Here is a 20,379-nt window from a genome sequence, read left to right as displayed (position 1 = left end):
CTCGTTTGTCTCTTGACCTCCCGCTCTCTCCGTTTCTCCATATTACCAGGTAAATACCATGCACTCGCCTCGGTGAGGTGGTACACACATTAAATACAGCGAAATATACACAAGCGTGTCTGTATTTAATAATTCATCTGACAGCGGATAGGGAATACACTCACAGTCTGCTTTGAAAACCACAAGGATTCCAATTTTAGCTGCATTTTGATGTTTTCAGCTGAAACCGATATGAGTTTCAGAAGGCGATGCTGACATTTTCGGAGCGAAAAGAGCCGAGAGACGATATATATTTGTGCTGAAATCTGTAAATTTGACCATTTCAGTGCCAAAATGTTGCAAGGATTCAGTTTTTTTCCCCAGAATTGTCTTCTTGTCACGGTGGAAAAGCCTTTGAAACAGCATTGAGACCATCATGGGACACTAAAACTCTCCACTGAAAGCCAGACTAATGGAATAGCTGAAACCCAGGATGACACTACTACTGCTACCAGAGCTTCAGGTCAAACATTTCATTATCGATCTGAAAATAAGGTTCTTCATGATGTTTTCATCTGACACCGGTTTGAATCAATAGTTCACCTTCACCTTTACAGGTGTGACCATGGCAACACGCCATGTGGCTATGGCAACAGCGCATGTGATAGACTGCGTTTCTGGAATATGAATTCTCTCTCTAACTCACACACACACACACATGAAAGCATATGAAGCGCATGAATTTACACTCAATATCACAGAGATGATGTACTGACAATCAATAGTATGCAGCACACATCCACTAAGAGCAATCTATTGTCCATTTAGATAGAATGACAGAGAGATGAGCATTGACATGCTGGCAAGCACTCACACACATTATACACACACACACACACATACACACACACACACACACTCAAACAAACACACAGACAATACTGATTCATGCAGAATCAGAGTCCATTTTTCCCAGAATTTTAAATGTGTAAACTTTATACCCTTTAACATTAGATGGCGCAATGTCAAAGAAACAGCGGAGTCTTGACCGTAAGTAAGTTTGAGCTTGTTTACATCCGTAAATAAATGTTAGAAATCTACGATTAAGCCAACGTCTGCTGCATTAATAACAAACGTGTGGACACATGTTGGTTTGGATGAGATTCAAAGAAAGAAGAAACTTGATAAGTGTCACATCGCTCCAAACTCCATTCAAAAATCTGGCAGTTTTATGTCGCCTTGCTTATTGGCACATGTACATACCTCATAGAACATGACAAAAGGTTATTTTATGAGGCTTTTAAAGTAATAATGAGCAACTTTTTCAAATTAAAACATGTCTGTTTTGCTACTCTATTTTGCTGATTGATATAATACAACAGTGATTCAACCTATAGCCAGTTCATGAAAGCTTTTCCATTTGCTGTTCTAAACACAGAGTGGTAGCTCTTTCCTGGGAAAAATCCTCTGGAGCACAGGAAGTGATGCGTTTTACTTTTCCGGTTTGTTTGGAATAAACAGAAGAAGAACTGGGCAGTTAGCATGAACAGTGATAGCCACCATGGCTGAACAGACAGAGAAAAGAGAAACTCAAACTGCATCAACAGAAAAGACGTCACAGTACTGGACACTGTTTGATTGACAGGTGATCTGTGGGAGGAGCAGTGCAGAAACACCACAGCAATGAGCGCCGAGCACCAAAGAAGAAGACTAAATAGAAATAAAAAAACAGGATCTCGAGGATTACCACTTAAAGTTTACGACGCAGTTAAGTGGAAAAGTAAAAACGGCAATAGTTCCCTCCTCGCACGCCCCAACCCCCGGCCCTGATTAATGAAACACCTCTGATAATATTTGCTCAGCGGCCCGGCTGCCAAAGGTACGCGGTGTGTGTGAGAGATAGAGGAGACGAATGATAAAACCATCCATCTGACAAGCTGTCTGTACCAATACATCTTCCTCTGCTTTCTCTCTCTCCACCCCTCTCTCTCTCTCCCTCTGCCTTCTTCTCCTACTTCATATCGCTTCCACTTTCCTAATTCCGAATATTTTCTTCACCCACAGCGATTCGCCGCTCAAATTAATATAATAATTAAAAGCGGTTAAGTTGTCTTCTCTTCATCTTTCCCTCTCTCTCTCTCTCTCTCTCTCTCACACACACACTCATATGAGCCCCCCCTTCTTCCCCCATTGACAGAAACCTTTCAACAGTATTGACGACACTTGGCTAAGTGCCAGATGTGCCCTCCCCCCCACACACACACGCACACACACACACACTCACTCACGCATACGACATCTACAGTCCCTTGTCTGATTGATAATTCATGCTATTGATCACCTGCCTGTGTGTACTCCAGGGAATAGACACACACACTTACGGGTTGCAGTCTAAGTGCCGTGTGTGTGTGTGTGTGTGTGTGTGTGTGTGTGTGTGTGTGTGTGTGTGTGTGTGTGTGCGTGCGCGTGTGTGTGTGTGTGAGGTCTGGTTACCAGTCTGCTAAGCCATTTAATCCCTTTAGGAGATCAGAGCTATGGATCAATGGTCACCACTGGTAACTGATAGACATCCTACTCTCACTGCTCTGTGTGTGTGTGTGTGTGTGTAGTCACCACTGTTAACTGATAATCTCACTTAACACTACCATTAGTGCTCCTTGTCTGAGTGTGTGTGCGCGTCATGATGAGTCTTATTGCTCTGCATTAACACTGCCAATAATATTTATACACAACTCAAGTCAATACATTTTTATTTAAATCATCAGAATCTACATTTCTGTCGATTATAGAGCAGAGAAAACAGTGAAAACCGCATTACTTCAGCTCTGTTTTCCCAACAGTATATAAATTAGCATGAAGATGAATATCTTGGAAGGGTTTTTATTATAACATACTGCACCAAAGTATTGCACCAATTGTTCACAGTTGCTTTGATACAAGCCTGAACACTGAACCATTGGCTTCTGCAACAAGTGACAGAGAAGCTAACTTTAGCCACAACATCAGAGGAAATATATCCTGTCTCCTACATCCTGTTATGCATACCCATTAACAAAAATCTAGGATACTATTGTCACAGTTTACAGCCTGTTTGACATGAATACTGGAAGCTATTTACATTTTGCTAAAAGTGTTGAAATGGTTTTAAAGCAACGCTAGCTTGCTTTACCTGTAACGTTAGCCGGGTTAGCTAGCAAGCTAAAGGCTTCCAGATACAGATGAATATACTTACTGACTGTACCAGATAAGTGAAAACAGTCTGATAATATTAAGTAAAGACTTCATCCCTACTATCCTCAAATGAATTGAAACAATGGTATATTAACACTTCCTTTTGGATTAAAAAACATTCGACATCGAAACATTCCTATTTGAAACAATTTACAGCAAAGGGACACAATGTAAGGTCATATTTTGTAATAATAACACGTATTGAGACCTACACTAGATACATTGTTCATGTGCTCAGCTGCTGTGAATGTTTTTTTTTTTTTTGGTGAAAGCAAAAATACAAAAAAGGAATATCTCATCTACCTTCAAAAAGCCAGCCTTTCGAAGACAAACAGTTTCCTTTTCCTATTGACTGCTGTGTGTTTTTGAAATTTTATGATGCATTATCACTGGTTGGGTTTGATCCCGGGTTGATGAAATATTTTCGACTTCCAATCACACTTAAAACAGGCTAAACTGGAGATAAAGAATCCAGCCTTGAGAATGAGTTGCTTGTACTGGGACTTTTCTAAAGGAGACGGGAATAAAGAAGTGGCAGAGTGATGGCGAGTCAGCTGGAGACTCCGTGGGTTGTGTGTGTGTGAGCGTGTGTGAGTGTGTGTGTGTTGTAGCACCTCGTGTCTACGTCTAATCATAAAATGAGCAGCCTTCCATTGTTCTGGCCCTGCTACTGACAGCAGCACTGAGGGTGGGTGTACACTACAGGATTTATGCGCTAATGAAGCACCAAAGCGGCTGTCAAAAACAAATTCTGTATTTATGTGCTGAGGAATCCTCTAAAAAACAAAAAACCCTGATAATAAACATTTTTCCGACCTAATTTGGACCAAATCTGGAGCCTCGTAAAAGCTGTATACTCTGACCTTCCCGCAAGGAAATGCCTCTGCACACATTTCTTCGCGAGGCGTTTAAGGGTTCAATGACAAACGAGAATTCCTATACACGCAAAAATGCACACACACAATCATAGAGGGCCATCTGTGGCACAAGCTGGGACGTTCGCCCCTTTGTTTCGTGGGTGCGTACGTGTGTGTGTGTGTGTGTGTGAAGCAGAAGTCATTGTTTAGCAGATGACCTTCGCTCCGAGCAATGTCCCTCGCTCCTTCTCACCTCCCCTCCGCCTCCCCCCCCCCCCCTTCCTCTCCTTTTTCTTTCTATTTCTCTTTCTGCGCACTATGGACAGAGACTAAGAAACACAGAACGGCGAGAGAAAGGCAGAAAGCAGGGCATAGTCTTTAGTTTCCGGTGACGTGGGCGAGCTTCAAAATGACCGCCGTAGCCACGCCGCGGCGGAAAATAGACTTTTCTATACGTGCCACTACGGCAGAGAGCGCTTTGTTGCGGGAGAGAGAGAGAATAAATCTTTTACGACGCAGATGTGAGGTTGAAAGAGAAACGGGGGTAAAAATAGAGAGGAGTCCAATTTTGGCGGGTCCGGTGGTTTGCCTGAGCGGGTTGGACGGCCCGGGTTCAAATCCTATTCTGTTCTTCACTTCGATTTTTCTCTCTCCTCTGAAAAATTCATAAAAGAGTGATAAAGTGGTGGATAAGCCCCAACTGGTCCCAGCAAAGTCCAGTTATTAAGGAAACTACATGGAGAAATCACTTTATTCCTCAACTGGTACGATGGATTCTACACTACTTTTTCCACTTACTTCATACAGCATATACTTCATATTTTTGGGAGATTTCATTGCACATATTGTGTTATGTATACGTATTATGCTGCACACCCTCATAACGTTGTAGTTCATACTTTTTCATACTTTACATTCATACATTTCTACTTAACATGACCTAGCGTTTAAATTATCATTTTTAATAGTATGAAACCCTATTTAATTTCTTTGAGCAAAAAAACAAAAAAGTATTGTTTTTCTCATAGAAATCGAATAGCGTTTCGCACTTGTACCACTTGCCTTTTTGCCGCGTCATCGCCATTCTTATTTGCTCTATTATGATTTACATTCTATATTTACATTACATTCACTTGTCTTCATACAGAAATAACCTTGGTGCGCCCGTGTCGGCGTAGACTTCCACTTCTTTTGTTTTTTATTGGAGTCGACGCTAAAATTAAAATGAGTGTAAGACGTTTAAAGTCAACCACCGTGAAATGGCGTTGTGACCTCTGAGGAGTTGCAAAACTAGTCTTCTAGGTTCTTGGCTGGGGATCTGACCTCCAACCAAGGTCTTAACTGGCCTCTAATCTGTTTCTCTCACACCATGAGACTCGACTGTTTCACCACAAACCCACACTGACCCACATACAAGGCAGCAGTGTGAATACTGCTGCTTTTATTTCATAGGATTATTTGAAATTGTTTTTTTGTTTTTTTACATATATAATAGAACTACTCTTTTTATTTATATACAGTATATTTATTCATACTTATTTTCTAACACTTATTTTTATTATTTTTTCTTTCTTTCTTTTTAATAGTATTAGATTTTCAATTTATACTCGTAATAGCAGTGCTTGATATTTGTTTTACATAGTTTGTATTTATTTTATATATTCTTTTTTTTATTTATATTAATTATTTTAGATGTATTATTTCCATTTAATTCATAGTAGTAGGCCAAGTCTTTTAGCAGTACTAGTGCTTGAACAAAAGAAGAGAAAGGCGTGGGCAAACATACTGTATGTGGCAATTAAAGATTTGACAGTATTGTGCTTTTTGCGAGGCTATTGACAACGGATAAAAAACCAATGTGGATGGCATTGTCTCCTGTGACAAAAGTGAGATAGGATCGGTCATGTCTGCAAACAGGCGAGACAAAGATGCAAAGACAAAAGGCAGAGAGAGCTAAAGGGGGAAAAGAGTGAATGAGAGAGAGAGAGAGACAAAGAGTGAAAGTTGCAGCCACAGCCCATGATAGCCATGCCAGCTATGTGGGGCATGTGGCAACTAAGGCTGGAGGGTCTGCACACACACATGCACACACACACACACCAAGAGGCGGTCCGGGGGTCTTAACAGATTAGTGGAAGGGGAAGCATGTCTCCAGGAGGGCACCGACACACACCACCCCCCGCTGCAGCGGATTCCGACGCCACATGGCATGACTGGTGTGTGTATGTGTGTGTGTGAAAGAGAGAGAGAGAGCTCAGACTGGCTGTCTGGCAATTTCTGGCAAAATCCAGATTGGCAAACTCACTTTCAGGGCTGCGGGACCATGGTGTTTTTTTGTTTTACTTTTTCTGTGTGTGTGTCTCTTTCTGTGTGTCTGTCTGTATAAGTGTGTGTGTGTGTCTAAGTATGTGTGTGTGTGTGTGTGTCAGACAGCAGTTCATTAGTCTCCAGCTAATCTCCCAGCACATGGTGAAGAATTTGGCCCTCACACACCGGCATTACAGTGTAAACACAGACGTCAGCTGCCAGCCCCGACATTAGTTTGCCACTGCTTTACTGTTGATCCACCCTATCTGCTTGTTTCACTCTCATTCACTATTGACCTATAATGCCCATAATTATCCATTCATTGGTATCATTTGGTTATATATCGTCCATCTACCTTTGATTTCCCTGAAGCATCTATTCCTCATGTTGGCTCACGTGTGTGTTAGAGTTTCGCCCCAGATGGAGAGACTTTCACTAATCCTGCACAGACTATTCAAATATACTGGCCTATTAGAAAATATAGTTGGACTGGGGTTGCATTATGATTCTGCTACCGATATTTCTGGACTGAAGTTGGCAATAACCGATACTCAATACCTTTAGATATGATCATTTTCATGCCAAAAGTTGACAATAATTATGTTTTTGCTCCAGAATTGTATTCTAGGATGGAAAAGCCTCTGAAACAGCATTTAGACCATCATGGGACACTAAAACTCTCCATTGAAAACCATGTAGCCCAATAGGGTAAACTGTTAAATACTGTATCTATAAACACACACACTTGTATGAACACACACAATGGAGAGGCGTAAAAATAAACTCTTGGAATAAAGAAACTCACATTTTCACATTCAACACTATTCAGAGCAGTCGCTGGAGTGTGTGATGCAGCTGTGTGTGTGTGTGTGTATTGAGAGGGCCCAAGAGGGAGCCCACGCACACACACACACAAAGAAAATAACAGTCCACCATCCACCACCATGCCCACTCACTCTTCAATCCCTCCATACAAACACAATTCTATCTCTCGGTCTCGCTCTCCTTCTCTCTCTCACACACACACACATACACACACACAGTCACACATACACCTTCTCCCTTTACACACTAGCAGAGCAGAAAATGAGTCCACTGCAGGTAATAAAATGGATCCCACAGGGCAAGCTCACACACACACACACACACACACACACACACACACCTACACACACACACACACACACACACACAGTGACCTCCTTACTCTACTTTCCAGGGTGGTAAGAGGCGTGTGTGTGTGTGTTTACAGAGGAGCACAATGCTGGTGGACTCATTTTTCATCACACATCATGATCCGCACTAGAGATATATGGGGCCGATATCAGGAGCACACACACACAACTGTTCCTGTGTGTGTGTGTGTGTGTGTGTGTGTGTGTGTATGTGTGAGACGGGGCTTAGCATGGCGCGTGGCGACACACCCTTCCTGACCCATCATTGTCTTTGATGTCACACTGACCAATGGCAGCTGTGACAGCTGACACTGCTCCTTGACCTCCTGACACACACACACACACACACACACACACACTATGGTGTTTCCATCCAACTGTCATGTGGATTTTAGAAATGTCCCAAAAATAAAATGTGAATTAGGTGCATTTCCATCAGCTGAGAATAAATCCACTTCCTGAACATCAACAAACACAAACACGACTGTTTGCATTTTTAAACTCATTTTCAAACTCATTGCCAACACTAATTTGTTAGCGTTTCACACCGTTTCACTCTGCAACTGTAGTTACCTCTCATTTCTTCCTCTCTATTCAGTTCCTCTGTCATTTTCTCTCTCTCGGACCATGTTGAAACAAAGGCTGCACCTTTCATCGCTCTCCAATTACTGCTGGTCCGTGTGTGTGTGTGTGTGTGTGTGCCTGAGTCGTGTGAGAGAGAGTGTGTCAAGTCTTCTCTCTGCGGGAACTCCTTATCTCATAATGAGAAACTGGCAAGAGTGAAGTGTGTGTGTGTGTTTGTATGGAGAGGGAGGGGGAGGTGGATGAGCGCAAGGACGAGTGATAACAATGAAGGGCATTGACAAGGTAAATACATAAAGCATTTGGCACACACACATGTGCGCGCACATACATGCATACACACACACACAGACTGTAAGAGGTGTAAGTGAGAATTAAAGGACCAGTCCTCAAATGTGAGTAATTTTTTCACCTTGTTAACAGCAGTACTGACATGTTATAAATATGACAAATATCTCAAAGCACTAAAAGGGCTTATAAGGGCTTTCAGGTGACATAACACCCTCTGGCAGCCATGTTGGAGGTCTTCAGCTCTTGGGCAAGAGTGGCTGAGAACAGCTGACCGTGATTTAATGTTTGGATAATGTCAGCTTGTTAGCTAGCTAACCATAGTATCTGGTCAGCTAACTATCACTGTATTGTTAGCCAACATTATGTTGCTAGCAGTGTTATTAGTGGGTCTTGGTTGCATGTTAACATAAACACTAACACTAGTTTCCTCACTAAGTTAGCAGTTTAGCTGGTTAGCTAGCTAACAAAGCCAAAAACCAACAGTTTGTTCAGGTTAACTGAGCTGAAACTTATCAAGCTACAACTCAAACTGCTTTTGAGCTGCTCAACAAGTTGCTAGAAGTCACCAGATGAGCTGAACCTGATACAACTCCATCTAAGTCTGAAAAAAGACAGCTAAACCTGACTCAAGTCCAGCTAAATCTGACAAATGCCATCTAAGTTTGACAAAAGACAGCAAAACCTGACATAAGTCCACCTAAATCTGACAGAAGACAGTTAAACCTGACGCAAGTCCACCTAAATCTGATAAAATACAGCAAAACCTGACGCAAGTCCACCTACATCTGACAAAAGACAGTTAAACCTGAAATCTGACAAATGACAGCTAAACCTGACGCAAGTCCAGCTAAATCTAACAAAGTACATCTATGAATAACATAGGCGGCTGAGGATGTCCTAAAATGGCCACTGTAGCATAGGGCAGATTTCTATACTGTTTGATGAGAATTGATGTGAATATACGTAACATTTGGTGAAAAAATACTCTACATCGTGGCTTTAAACTGATCCGTATCCATGGAGTGGAGCCTCCAGAGAGGAAACATAAGCATAGACCTGTGTTGCTGTAAATGTACTGTATATGTGTGTGTGTGTGTGTGCATGCTTTTGCTGCCTGCGGTACTTTCTTAGCGCGTTAATGCTCTGTATAGGGAGGTAAACAGTGAACCTGCTAACTAGGCACATTGTGCTAAGAGCTTAATGAGCTAATGTCTGTGAATACGACTTTTTCGGATAACGTCTGAGCAGAAAAGGCCACCACACCCACAGCATTCACCCCGACTCTCTGAAACATTTATACAGTGTTATATACAGTATTTATATAGTACCTTAAAGGCTTCTAAAAGGCACATGGTACAAGGCACTGAACCCAATAGTTAGGTAACATTTCTGTAGCTTTGTTTTGGCTTTAAATACATAAAAATTCCTTAGTTTTTGCTCTGGGTGTTTTCCTTTTCGATGCATCCCTCCCTCCCTAGTTGTTTCTCTAAATCGCCAACGTGTTTTCTCGAGTGTGACCCTCCCTTCTCTCTCTCATTCCCCCCACGAATGTTGTTGTGACAACGCTAAGACACTACATATCACCGCTGGGACGTCCCTGCATCCCTCCAGCCGTCCCTCTCCCCCCCCCTCTCTTTTTCCCTTGTGAATCCCTTACATGTAGATCTAATGTAGCGATGACTTCATCGCTGCACGTAACTCCCTGTGATGAAACTGAGGTTCGACCGATATATGGAGCCGATATTGGCCTTTTAGAAAAAAATGGAATATGGGTCCATATGATTCATGTGATGGATTATCTTTGGTTTCAGTGGAGAGTTTTAGTGTCCCATGATGGTCTAAATGCTGTTCAGAGGCTTTTCCACCCTGACAAGAATACATTTCTGGGAAAAATACTGGATATTTCAGTTTTGGGATTTTTTTGGCATGAAAATTATCAAATTTAAAGATACTGAACACTGACGGCACTTTTCCAAAACACACTAAAGACACTGTACACTAAGCTTCTGCAGGGCACTGAGGATATGATGCAAGATTACCCCTGAATTTATTGTAAACCATTTCAGTTGTTACGTATCAATTTATTATAAACCAGTCCCACATGGGATGGGTGGGGAGAGACAGGGAGAGAGAACAAAGATGAGGTCATCTAGTTAGAGAGGGAGGGGAGCAGCTGTACCTAGCACCATCATCATCATCATCATCTCCAACACACACACACACCCACACCCACACACTCCAAAGCGCTGCTTACACATATGGCTCACTGCACCACAGCAAGCCTGCAGGGGCTTCCCCAGAGTACACACACACACACACACACACACACAAACACACACACACACCGCCTGTCACCTGCTGGCGCAGTAGAATGCTTACTCACCCAACCACAAGATCAGAGCTGAATTATTAACAACATTATTACTTATTTCACTGCACATCCTCTATACACACACACACACACAGCACTTGCTAATACCTTCCTCTATTTATTTTGTCAGCTTTTCTTTCATCCTTTCATCCTTCACCCATCTAATCCTATCCTTGTGTATCTTTTCTTTCACCGTTCTTAGTGTCTCTCTCTCTCTCTCTCTCTAACATGAGGACGGTCATTTTTTCAGTTTTTGATGGTTCATCTGATTGGTTAGAACTTCTCTTTCGATGCTCAGTCAGTTGTCAGTAGGTAAAGGGGGCGTGGCTCTGTCCACCAGCTCAACTCAACCCATTTCTTACTGAACATCACGTCTGAAGAGGAAGCGTCTAACATGTACAATACAATCAGAGCCACCAGCATGAAGACGGACTCCTGCATGGTGATTTTGGCTAGTTGGGCAGCCAGCTGGCTACTGTCTGGCAGACTACAGAGGAAGGGTTAGACCGATATGTAGGTGTGCTGATATACGGGGCCGATACTGTCTGTTTATTCCAACAAACAGATATAGTCCAGTCAGTGTGGCCCACCTCTGATATGATGGATATGATGTAGTTTGATTGATTACATATCAGATTCCACACAAGTATGATTGAAATATGAATATTTTTCATCATTATTATTATTATCCTGGGTTTCAGTGGAGATTTTAAGTGTCCCATGGTCTAAATGCTTGGAAATTCTGGGGGGAAACACTGAATACTAGTAATTTTTTGGAATTTGAAACATACTGAAAATCACAAAATATCACCTATCAGCAGCTTCAATCCAACCCTTAACCTGAATTGACTCTAATGCACCATTTTGCGACACTGGATTCGACACAAGTATGCATGGATATGTTTTATTTATTGCCTTGCTGGCAAATCTCCGTATCTATTTTTAACATAACCGGGCTGTTGTGATTACTGGCACAGCAGGATACTAAATCATTGTCGCAGTTTCAGATGGACGTAAATTACGCAGATCTTTTGTAAAATTAGCAGTCAAAAACAGGGTTTGACTGATAAGGGTTTTCGAAGGCTGATACCGATATTGTTGGACTGAAGCTGCCGACAGCTAATGTTTTGTGCAGATATTCAGTATCTTTAAAATTTGGCTATTTTCATTCTAAAATTGCAAGGATTCAGTGTTTCCCGCCAGAATTGTCAGGGTGGAAAAGCCTCTGAAACTAAATTTAAACCACAGGACACTAAAACTCTCCACTGAAACCCAGACTACTTAAACTGCAATGTGATTTTAGGTTTAACAGCTCCTCAAGACAGGGTGCCCTGCCTGGAAACTCTGGGAACATTACTGAACAATCAAAGAAAGAAATAAAATGTGCAAAGAAATGAAAATTCATTGGAGGTTTTACAAAGTGTTTTATGAAGCTGTGGTCAGAAACTGGGATCAGGGAGGAACCTCCATCATATCAGAGGTGGATGATACTGACTGGACCACACCCGATATACGTAGGCCAAAATCAGCAAACCGATATATCAGTCTAACCTCACTAAAAATAGCACCAGCTGAATCTGTGCCTATTGTACTGACCGGCCACGTACAAACAGCTGTGTTTAGTCCCAAAATGCCAAAAAAGACTAGACGCAAGGGGAGCTCGCACTCACTAATGGAAGAAAAAACGTTCACGCTTTATTTTCCGTGTCCGCAATTTCCTAATAATTTCCTAGAAAAGAACTGTTAATTTCTTGGGAAAGTTTCGTGGAAAGAATCATGAAATTATGTAGTAGTTATATAGAAAATTAGAAATTAAAGAATCCACAAATAACTATATTATATAATTATATGAATGACTTCTGTCCAGGAAATTCTTTTAGAAATTTACAGTATCTTATCGACTCTTTTCTGTAGAACTACTACATCATTTCATGATTCTTTCCAGGAAACCTCCTACAAAATTAACAGTTCCTTTCTAGGAAATTATTAGGAAATGGTAGACCCGGAAAATAAAGTCTTACCAAAAAAACTTCTGAAGCCAAGATGTCTGAATGCAAAGTTCATGTGACCAATAAAGTGACATGGGCTAAAGTGAAGGAGTGCCAAACATTTCTGAGGAACCCCCATCATCAGCGCACTGGAATGGAAACTTTGTTTTTTCGTTAACGTTTTTTCTTCCATTTGGGCGTGCGAGTTCCCCTCGTATCTCGTCTTCGTTGGTAAATACTGGAAATGATATCTCTCTCTGTGGCGTCATCCATCTATCTATCAGTGTTTTTTCTTGAGGAACAGCCTTGAGTTGAAAAAAAGACACGTAGGAAACACACACACATTACGCACACACACATTAAACGGCGACAATAGCAGGAAGCGTGCTTGCATGATATAAAAACATCCACGACGCTGGTCAGTCACAATGAAACTCACCGTTCTATTCCTGTCCATTCTTTTCCAACAAATTTCATGTTAAATCATAGTAGTTCCCAGAATACGCTGCTAGATATTGTCCTTCTCTTTCTTTCTCTTTTTTTCATCCCTTTCCTTCCTTTCTTCCTCCCTTACCTTTTCCTTAATTTCTTCCTTCATCTGTTCCTTTCCTTCATTTTTGTGCATTCCTTCCCTCATCCTTTCCCTCTTTCTTTCTATCCTTCATCATTCCTTTCTCTCCTTTTCCATCCTTACTTCCTCTCCTTCCTGTCTTCTTTCCTGCCTTACCTTTCTACATTCTTTCACCTTTCTTTCATCCTTCCTTCCTTCCCTTTGTTTTTTCCTTTTCCTTCCTTTCCTCCCCGTCTTCATTCCTTCCCTCATTTAATCCTTTCTTTTTCTTTTTCCTTTGTTTCTTACTTTCATTCATCATTCTATCCTTCGTCCACATTCTTCCCTTTCTTTCCTTTCATCTTTCCTTTCTTTGTACCGCCCTTTCTTCCTTTCTATCCGTTTCTACAAACCTACAGTGTATATCCCATAATCTTTCTCTAAGCCCATTCCTTCCTTCCTTCCTTGCCTCCTTCCTTCCTTACCTTGCCCAGCGGCTTGTTGCTGCTCTCCCAGCTCCTCTTCTCCAGGGAGGGGGGCACCTGGTACACGTCCTGCCCGGCTCCGGGCCCCCCGGCCGGGGCCACTCCCTGGCTCAGCCCGGGGCCTATGGAGGGGGGCACCTGGTAGATGTCCTGCCCAGGCAGCTGGTACTGTCTCTGGCCTAGCGGGGCCTTGCTGGGGGGTCCGGGCTGGGCCTTCGGAGGGGGCCCGCCGGGGCCTGAGGGGACCTGGTACACACTTTGCGGGCTGGGTTTGGGGCCGTGGGAGGGGGGCATCATGTAGACGCTGTCGGGGTTGGGCTGCGCAGGGCTGGGGGTGGAGTAGGCCGGGTGCATCGACGTGTACTGAGCCGAGGGGAGGGGCTTACAGGGGAACCCGGAAGAGGGAGCGGCGACGGCGGACGAGGAGCCGGCGGGTACGGGCTTGGCGTAGGCGCTCTGAGGCGGGAGGGCCCGCTGCGACAGGGACGGCGGACAGGGGGCGGGCGCGTCTTGCGCGGAAGAGGGCGGGGCCTGCTGCTGCTTGTCGTACATGCCGACAAGGATCTTGAGGCGGTTGCCGGGGACGATGCCTTGGCGGCCGTGGAGCGAGCAGAGCCACCAGCCGTCCAGGCCCTGCGTGTCGCGCTCCAGCACCGTCATGATGTCGCCTTTGCGGAAGGAGAGCTCGTCCGGGGACTCGGCCACGTTGTCGTACAACGCCTTGGCCAGCACGTTCTGCGGGGAGGAAACAGAAAACACAAATAAGCAAACCGGTGGTACTCTATCTAGGATGTACAAGGCAGTACCAAACATATCATCCCTGGGCTAATCAGCAACATATATGTCCCCTTTGTGGTTGTCTATTGTGCGAGACTGGAGTAACTGAACATAAGGTCCAGTCCACTGAGTGACTGCCGCTCTTCAATCATTCACAGATTACAAGAACATATAAAAGAAGCACTGATAGTATACACATGTGCAGGGAAGAGAAAGGAAACTCAGAACAGCTCATTGTGTGGTTTACAGCTGTCTTCCAATAAGAGGTCAAAGTTTCCAGTCTGTTCTGTAACAATGCAAATACATTTTGTAGGGCCATTTGCATTGTCTGCTAGTCTTTTTCTTTGTGGCATCTGTGGTTCTCTGTACTGGCTGATGGTTCAGATGATGCAGTCACCCCTTGGGCCAATCAGTAAAAAACAGATTGGCCCAAGTTAGCTCAATGTCCTCAATGTATGATGCCAAAGACCAAAGTACTAGGACATCGAGCTACACTTAGTCCTTTTTAGCTGTCATTGTTTTAACATGGGGAACTAAAAAAAGACCCGCAATCAAAAGCCGACAGTCTGTCCTTTTGCCTCGTATTGATCTTAAGATGTAAAAATCTGTTGGATGAATCAACAGCAAAAAAAAAAACTAATTTTAGCTCATAGTGCCCCTACTGTACGTCACAGTGGAAAAACAATCAGACCAGTGGTTTCAAGAGCGGAGGAGGGGACACGCTGTGTTTGACTTGGGCTACATTAGCTCTTTCACAGGAGAATGAAATATCCATCATTCATAGCACTCACAGCTAACAGCGAACACACACACACACAGCAGGGTCAGACCGATATATGCGGCCAATATATTATATTTTATTAAAAATCTGATCTGATCCAGTCAGTGTGGTCCACCTCTGATATGATGGATATGATGCAGTTTGATTGATTACATGTTTATTGTAGAATCGATTTGGTATAAAAATAGTCAAATTTAAAGATACTGAATAAAGGCAGAAAAAATACAGATATCGGCCTTCCAAAACCCGTATCGGTTGAACCCTTAATAGACACACACGCTGTTCCTCACACACATACGCACACACCTCCATCTGTGTGGAAACACAGCGTGCAAACAGAAACGCCTCCTCTCTCTCTCTGGAACTCTTTGAAACTAAACCAATATTTGTCGTCGACGTCTGACCTCAGCCTCCTTCTCTACCTCCCTCCCTCCCTCCCTCTTTCTGTCTGAGTCCCGCCCCAGCCATCAGAGACTGGTACAGCCTGTACTGGCCCGATGCCAGCCACACTCACCATCACACACACACACACACGCACACAAAGCGTTGCCCATCTGAATGAGGCCGTGTAATTGGCTTCCTGATTTATCGTCTGACTTTTCTTTCATTGCGCTAAAGGACTGTTCACGCTCAGAGAGAGGGGTGGGAGAGAGAGAGAGAGAGAGAGAGTCAATCATGATATAATTACTCCAGCAAACTCTCCCTCATTCATTGGCTGCGTTTACATGCGTGAAGATTTCCCTTTCTACAGGAAAAATCCCCTCTTACACTGTTACATACTGTATATATGTATAATCTTTTCAAAGCATTCCAGGTGTTATTTTGTGATGAAGTGTTATTTAGTTTTTTGGTGTAGCCATTTTCCCTCAACCTGCCTCGTCTACTTCTACTTCAGTTAGAAGAGAAAATTCAGTTAGAAATATATAGTTACTAGTTAGCTAGCTACCTAGCTAGCTAGTTTGTGAACATTGGGGCGTGTGTATGACTGCTGCCCTTACCCAAAACTAGTTAGCTAGCCAGCTAACTAGCTAGTTAGCTAACCTTGTCCCTTACTCAAAATACAACATGTCTTGTAGCTGCATTGCATTCTGGTATATTGAGGCTACTGTCAGTAGAGAAATTGGTCTCTCTCCTCTTCTACGATGGATTTCTCCCTGTATGATTGTTGTGACGTCTCTTGGTGCAAAATGGCAGCTCTAGAAAGAAGCCCTCGCTCTTTGATTCTGAGGGACTGACACCAAAACCTGACGTTTACCGCTGATGTTTTACATCCTGAAACATTTTCTCATATCAAACTCCATTGTAGCTGCTGGAAATATATCCACATATATATAGATATACACACAAACAAGAAAAATACACCAAACAGGAATGCAAGGTACATCACCAATAGCTGTTTTAGCGTTTTTTTCTTTTAAACCAGTTACTCCACTATACTGGTTGAGGGTGGACACATGTAAACACCATAACTGGGTTACAATAACATGGTTAAGCTCATACTCTGATGAGGAGAAACCTGGTTAAGATGCCATTACATGTTACTGTGGCATGGAAACATCTCACTACTTCCACTTTTGCTTTTCAGCGTCTGTCAAACTCAGACTGCCACTGCTTTATTCATGCTAACAGGGAGACTCAGTCACAGGGAGGCAAAGGTTCATGTATACACATTAACCTGAAGTATTGCCATATCTCTTTCCCTGTGTCTCTTTCTCTCTCTCTCTCTCTCTGTCTCTTTCTCTCTAGCTCTAGTACCAACGGGTTTTGTATATGTGCACACACTCCAGATGCACTGCCCACCAGCACGATTATGCTTGTGTGTGTGTGTGTGTGTGGAGTGTACAATGAATGCACTTCTCTGTCTTCTCTCTTTCTTTCTCTCACCAAGTCTCAATGGAGAAATGAATACAGTCTGTCATGCTCCTGAGGCCAGACTCAGTTCTCTCTTTCTTGCGCACACACACACACACACACACACACACACACACACACACACACACACACACACAAGCATAATCGTGCTGATGGGCAATGGCTCTGGAGTGTGCGCACACACACACACACAACTCACTGCTACTAGAGCTAGAGAGAAAGAGACATAGCGAGAGAGAGAGAGGGTGACAGAGAGAAAGAGTACACACCCAAGCATCCTGTGCATGAGGATTAGACCGATATACAGTATGAGGCCGATATTGGCCTTTAATTATTATTCATAAAATGTGTGTTGTCCCAAACTGGATACAGTGATACATCCTATGTTTGAAGAGCGGACACCTGCACACTCCGGGGAAAAATTCCCCATTTTCTTACATGCACACACAGAAATGTCCCTGTTTTGTCCGTTACAGTGGCCAGAGAAACAGGAAGTGCCATAACGATGACTCACGTGCCCTCCTGATTGGATGATGACTCAATGACTCGACCCCAAGGTCTTAGAATCGCCCTTGGCTAGATTCTCTCTCTCTCTGAATACATTTCTGGGGAAAACACTGAATACGCCACATGCCAAGATCATTCCTGACCAATCAAAGCAGGAAGAGTTGCTTTACTCACATGGGTATGGGTCAATACATTGGTCAGTCCAGCTTAAACCATTCTGCATCTAGCCTGCATTAGCACAACAGTGGCAGCTATGGCAGAAGTTCCTTGCCGTGCATTTATACTGGATTTTAAGACGGGATCAGTATCCAATCAGGATCGGGAACAGTTCCTCTGCAGCAGATGTGTGTGTGACAACATCAAACCCTCTTGTCCAAACACAATGTGCTGGAATCTGAATATGTTGGCGCAACAAACACAGGTGACTGTGGGAACCGTAGAAGCCCTTTGTAAGACAGAGAGAGAGAGAGAGAGAGAGAGAGAGAGAGAGAGAGAGAGAGAGAGACAGAGAGAGCAGCAGAAATATGAAGCCGTGACATTTCCATCTGCTCCGCTGCTTGACGCTGGCCTAATGCTCAGCTCTTGTACTTCTCTTTGTGGTGCACGCCTGCTCTTGCTAAATAATTCTACAGTTACTAAATAATTTCCACACTTGAATGAGTGAACAACGTTTACTAGACTAGCGTTAGAGCAATTTATCGGTGGTTATACAGACTTTTTCTGCCCAGATAAGAGATTGCAGAGTACCAGAAAAGTCATCAGTTTTCATGGTATTAGTAAATTAAGAATAACGATACTGAATATTGGCACAAAACATCGGTATCGGCCTGCAAAAACCCATATCGGTCGAACCCTGGTCTAGACGTTGCTGGAGCTGGGGTTCATAACAATGCATTTAGAAGCGTACTAGTGTAGAGGGGGCCAAAGAGTTCATCCACACCGACAAGTATCCTCCTTCTCCGCTAATCTGCGTGAGAAAGCCCATCAAATGCACTCTAATACATCCACACTTCAGAGGGAGTCTGGAAGTGTGGAAAAAAACGACGACACAGTACCATCTAATCACATTACCCGGCGCTCTCGGGGGGTAATCGCCATAGCGATGGAGCCTGACAATGCGCCGTTGCCGCGGCGACGGACTGACGCCGAAAACTTCGTTGAGACTCCTTGGGGGAGATGAAAGCGAAGAGCGGAGGGGAGGGGAGGGGGAAAGGAGAGGTTAAAGAGGGGGAGAAGAGTTGAAGAAGAGGGCTGTGGGTTAAGTGAAGCCCTGAGAGTTCATTGATTCATTCATTTTCTGTTCAGTGGCCAATCATCGCACTTGTTTTTACACAGAAGATGCTTCAATCGAACCAGACGTCACCAAATGATGACGAGGGAGAGAGAGAGAGAGAGAGAGAGAGAGAGAGAGAGAGAGAGAGAGAGTCCACTGAGTGGGAAGTAATGTGAACAGCTGGTGGAGCGAGCTCAGTATAGACACTAGACAGGTCACTCATCTGTGTGTGTGTGTGGCGCGGTGTCCTTTGTCTCTTGCCTCTTATTTGACCCCAAGGGACAAACACTGGCCTGCCACAGGAGTGTGTGTGTGTGTGTGTGTGCTCTTTCACCAGAGTCCAGAGAGCAAAAAGAAAAAGCACTTTATGAGCCTCCCTCTGTCTCTCTCTCTCTCTTTCCCTTTACACAGCAGTCATAATTCGTCTCTGATGTTTCTCTCTCTCTCTCTCTTTGTCTCCTCTCTTTTCTTTTTTCTGCCCTGCTCTGTTCATCCCCCGGCTCTCCTCCTCTAGAACAAACAGCACCTCCAGTCACTCCGCTTTTTTTTATTAGCTTCTAACAGATGGAAGATGGCAGACAAACAATACGACTGAACCTGTCTGTCTGTCTGTCTGAAGCCTAGGTCACACTGGATGATTCTCTGGTCTAGCCCGGGCTAGTCAAGACGATCCGGGGCTAGACGCGGAGAGTCGTGGCTAGTTGTGGCGAGTTACGGCATTTGTTAAGACAAATTTAGTCTGAAAATGCTGTTTCAGAGGCTTTTCCATCCTGACAAGAATGGAACTGAATACTTGAGAGAACCCAAACGATTTTCCCTCAATTCCTGAATTCAAAAGCCACATTTTGTGAGAGAGAGACGCTGAAAAGTAAGATATCTGAGATGAAGAGTTCCTGTCATCGTCATCGTCTGCATCTACTGTCTGGTGATTTCTCTGGCTTCAGGATCACACCAAGGAAAAGGTTGAAAAGGTGAAAAACCTGAGACAGACAGGTAGATACACTGTGGTAGATGGATCATCTGCAGTCACACACTCTAGGCTGGCATTGTATGGTGTGGGCAAAACGTGACTCACACTGATGCTCTAATGGGAGTCTGTAACAGATGAGACACCACACACACACACACACACACACACACACACACACACAGACATGCACGCGATAAGGCTTAAGGACTTTCGGTCTCCCCCACACAAGCTAGAAAACACCCGTTAAGAAACAATGCACTGCAGGGGAAATCCCTATGCTGGGACAGAGCCCATATGGGGAGACCTGTGGACACACACACACACACACACACACACACACAGAGAGCCCATATGGGGAAACCTGTAAACACATATAAGTTCAT

General features: G+C 43.6%; 1 protein-coding gene across 2 annotated transcripts in view; it reads right to left on the bottom strand.

Moving 5' to 3' along the window:
* The window catches only part of bcar1 (BCAR1 scaffold protein, Cas family member), an 82,271-nt gene that overhangs the window by 15,016 nt on the left and 46,876 nt on the right, over positions 1–20,379 (bottom strand). For both annotated transcript variants that reach the window (XM_078283089.1, XM_078283088.1), the window contains exon 2: positions 13,817–14,551. In XM_078283089.1, the coding sequence (XP_078139215.1) occupies positions 13,817–14,551 (735 nt within the window). The remainder of the gene's footprint in view (positions 1–13,816; positions 14,552–20,379) is intronic.

Source organism: Centroberyx gerrardi, chromosome 4 (genome assembly GCF_048128805.1).
Source record: "Centroberyx gerrardi isolate f3 chromosome 4, fCenGer3.hap1.cur.20231027, whole genome shotgun sequence".
In the NCBI taxonomy this organism is placed as follows: Eukaryota; Metazoa; Chordata; class Actinopteri; order Beryciformes; family Berycidae; genus Centroberyx; species Centroberyx gerrardi.
The sequence above is the reverse complement of the archived record's forward strand: the minus strand, read 5'-3'. Positions and strand labels throughout refer to the sequence as shown.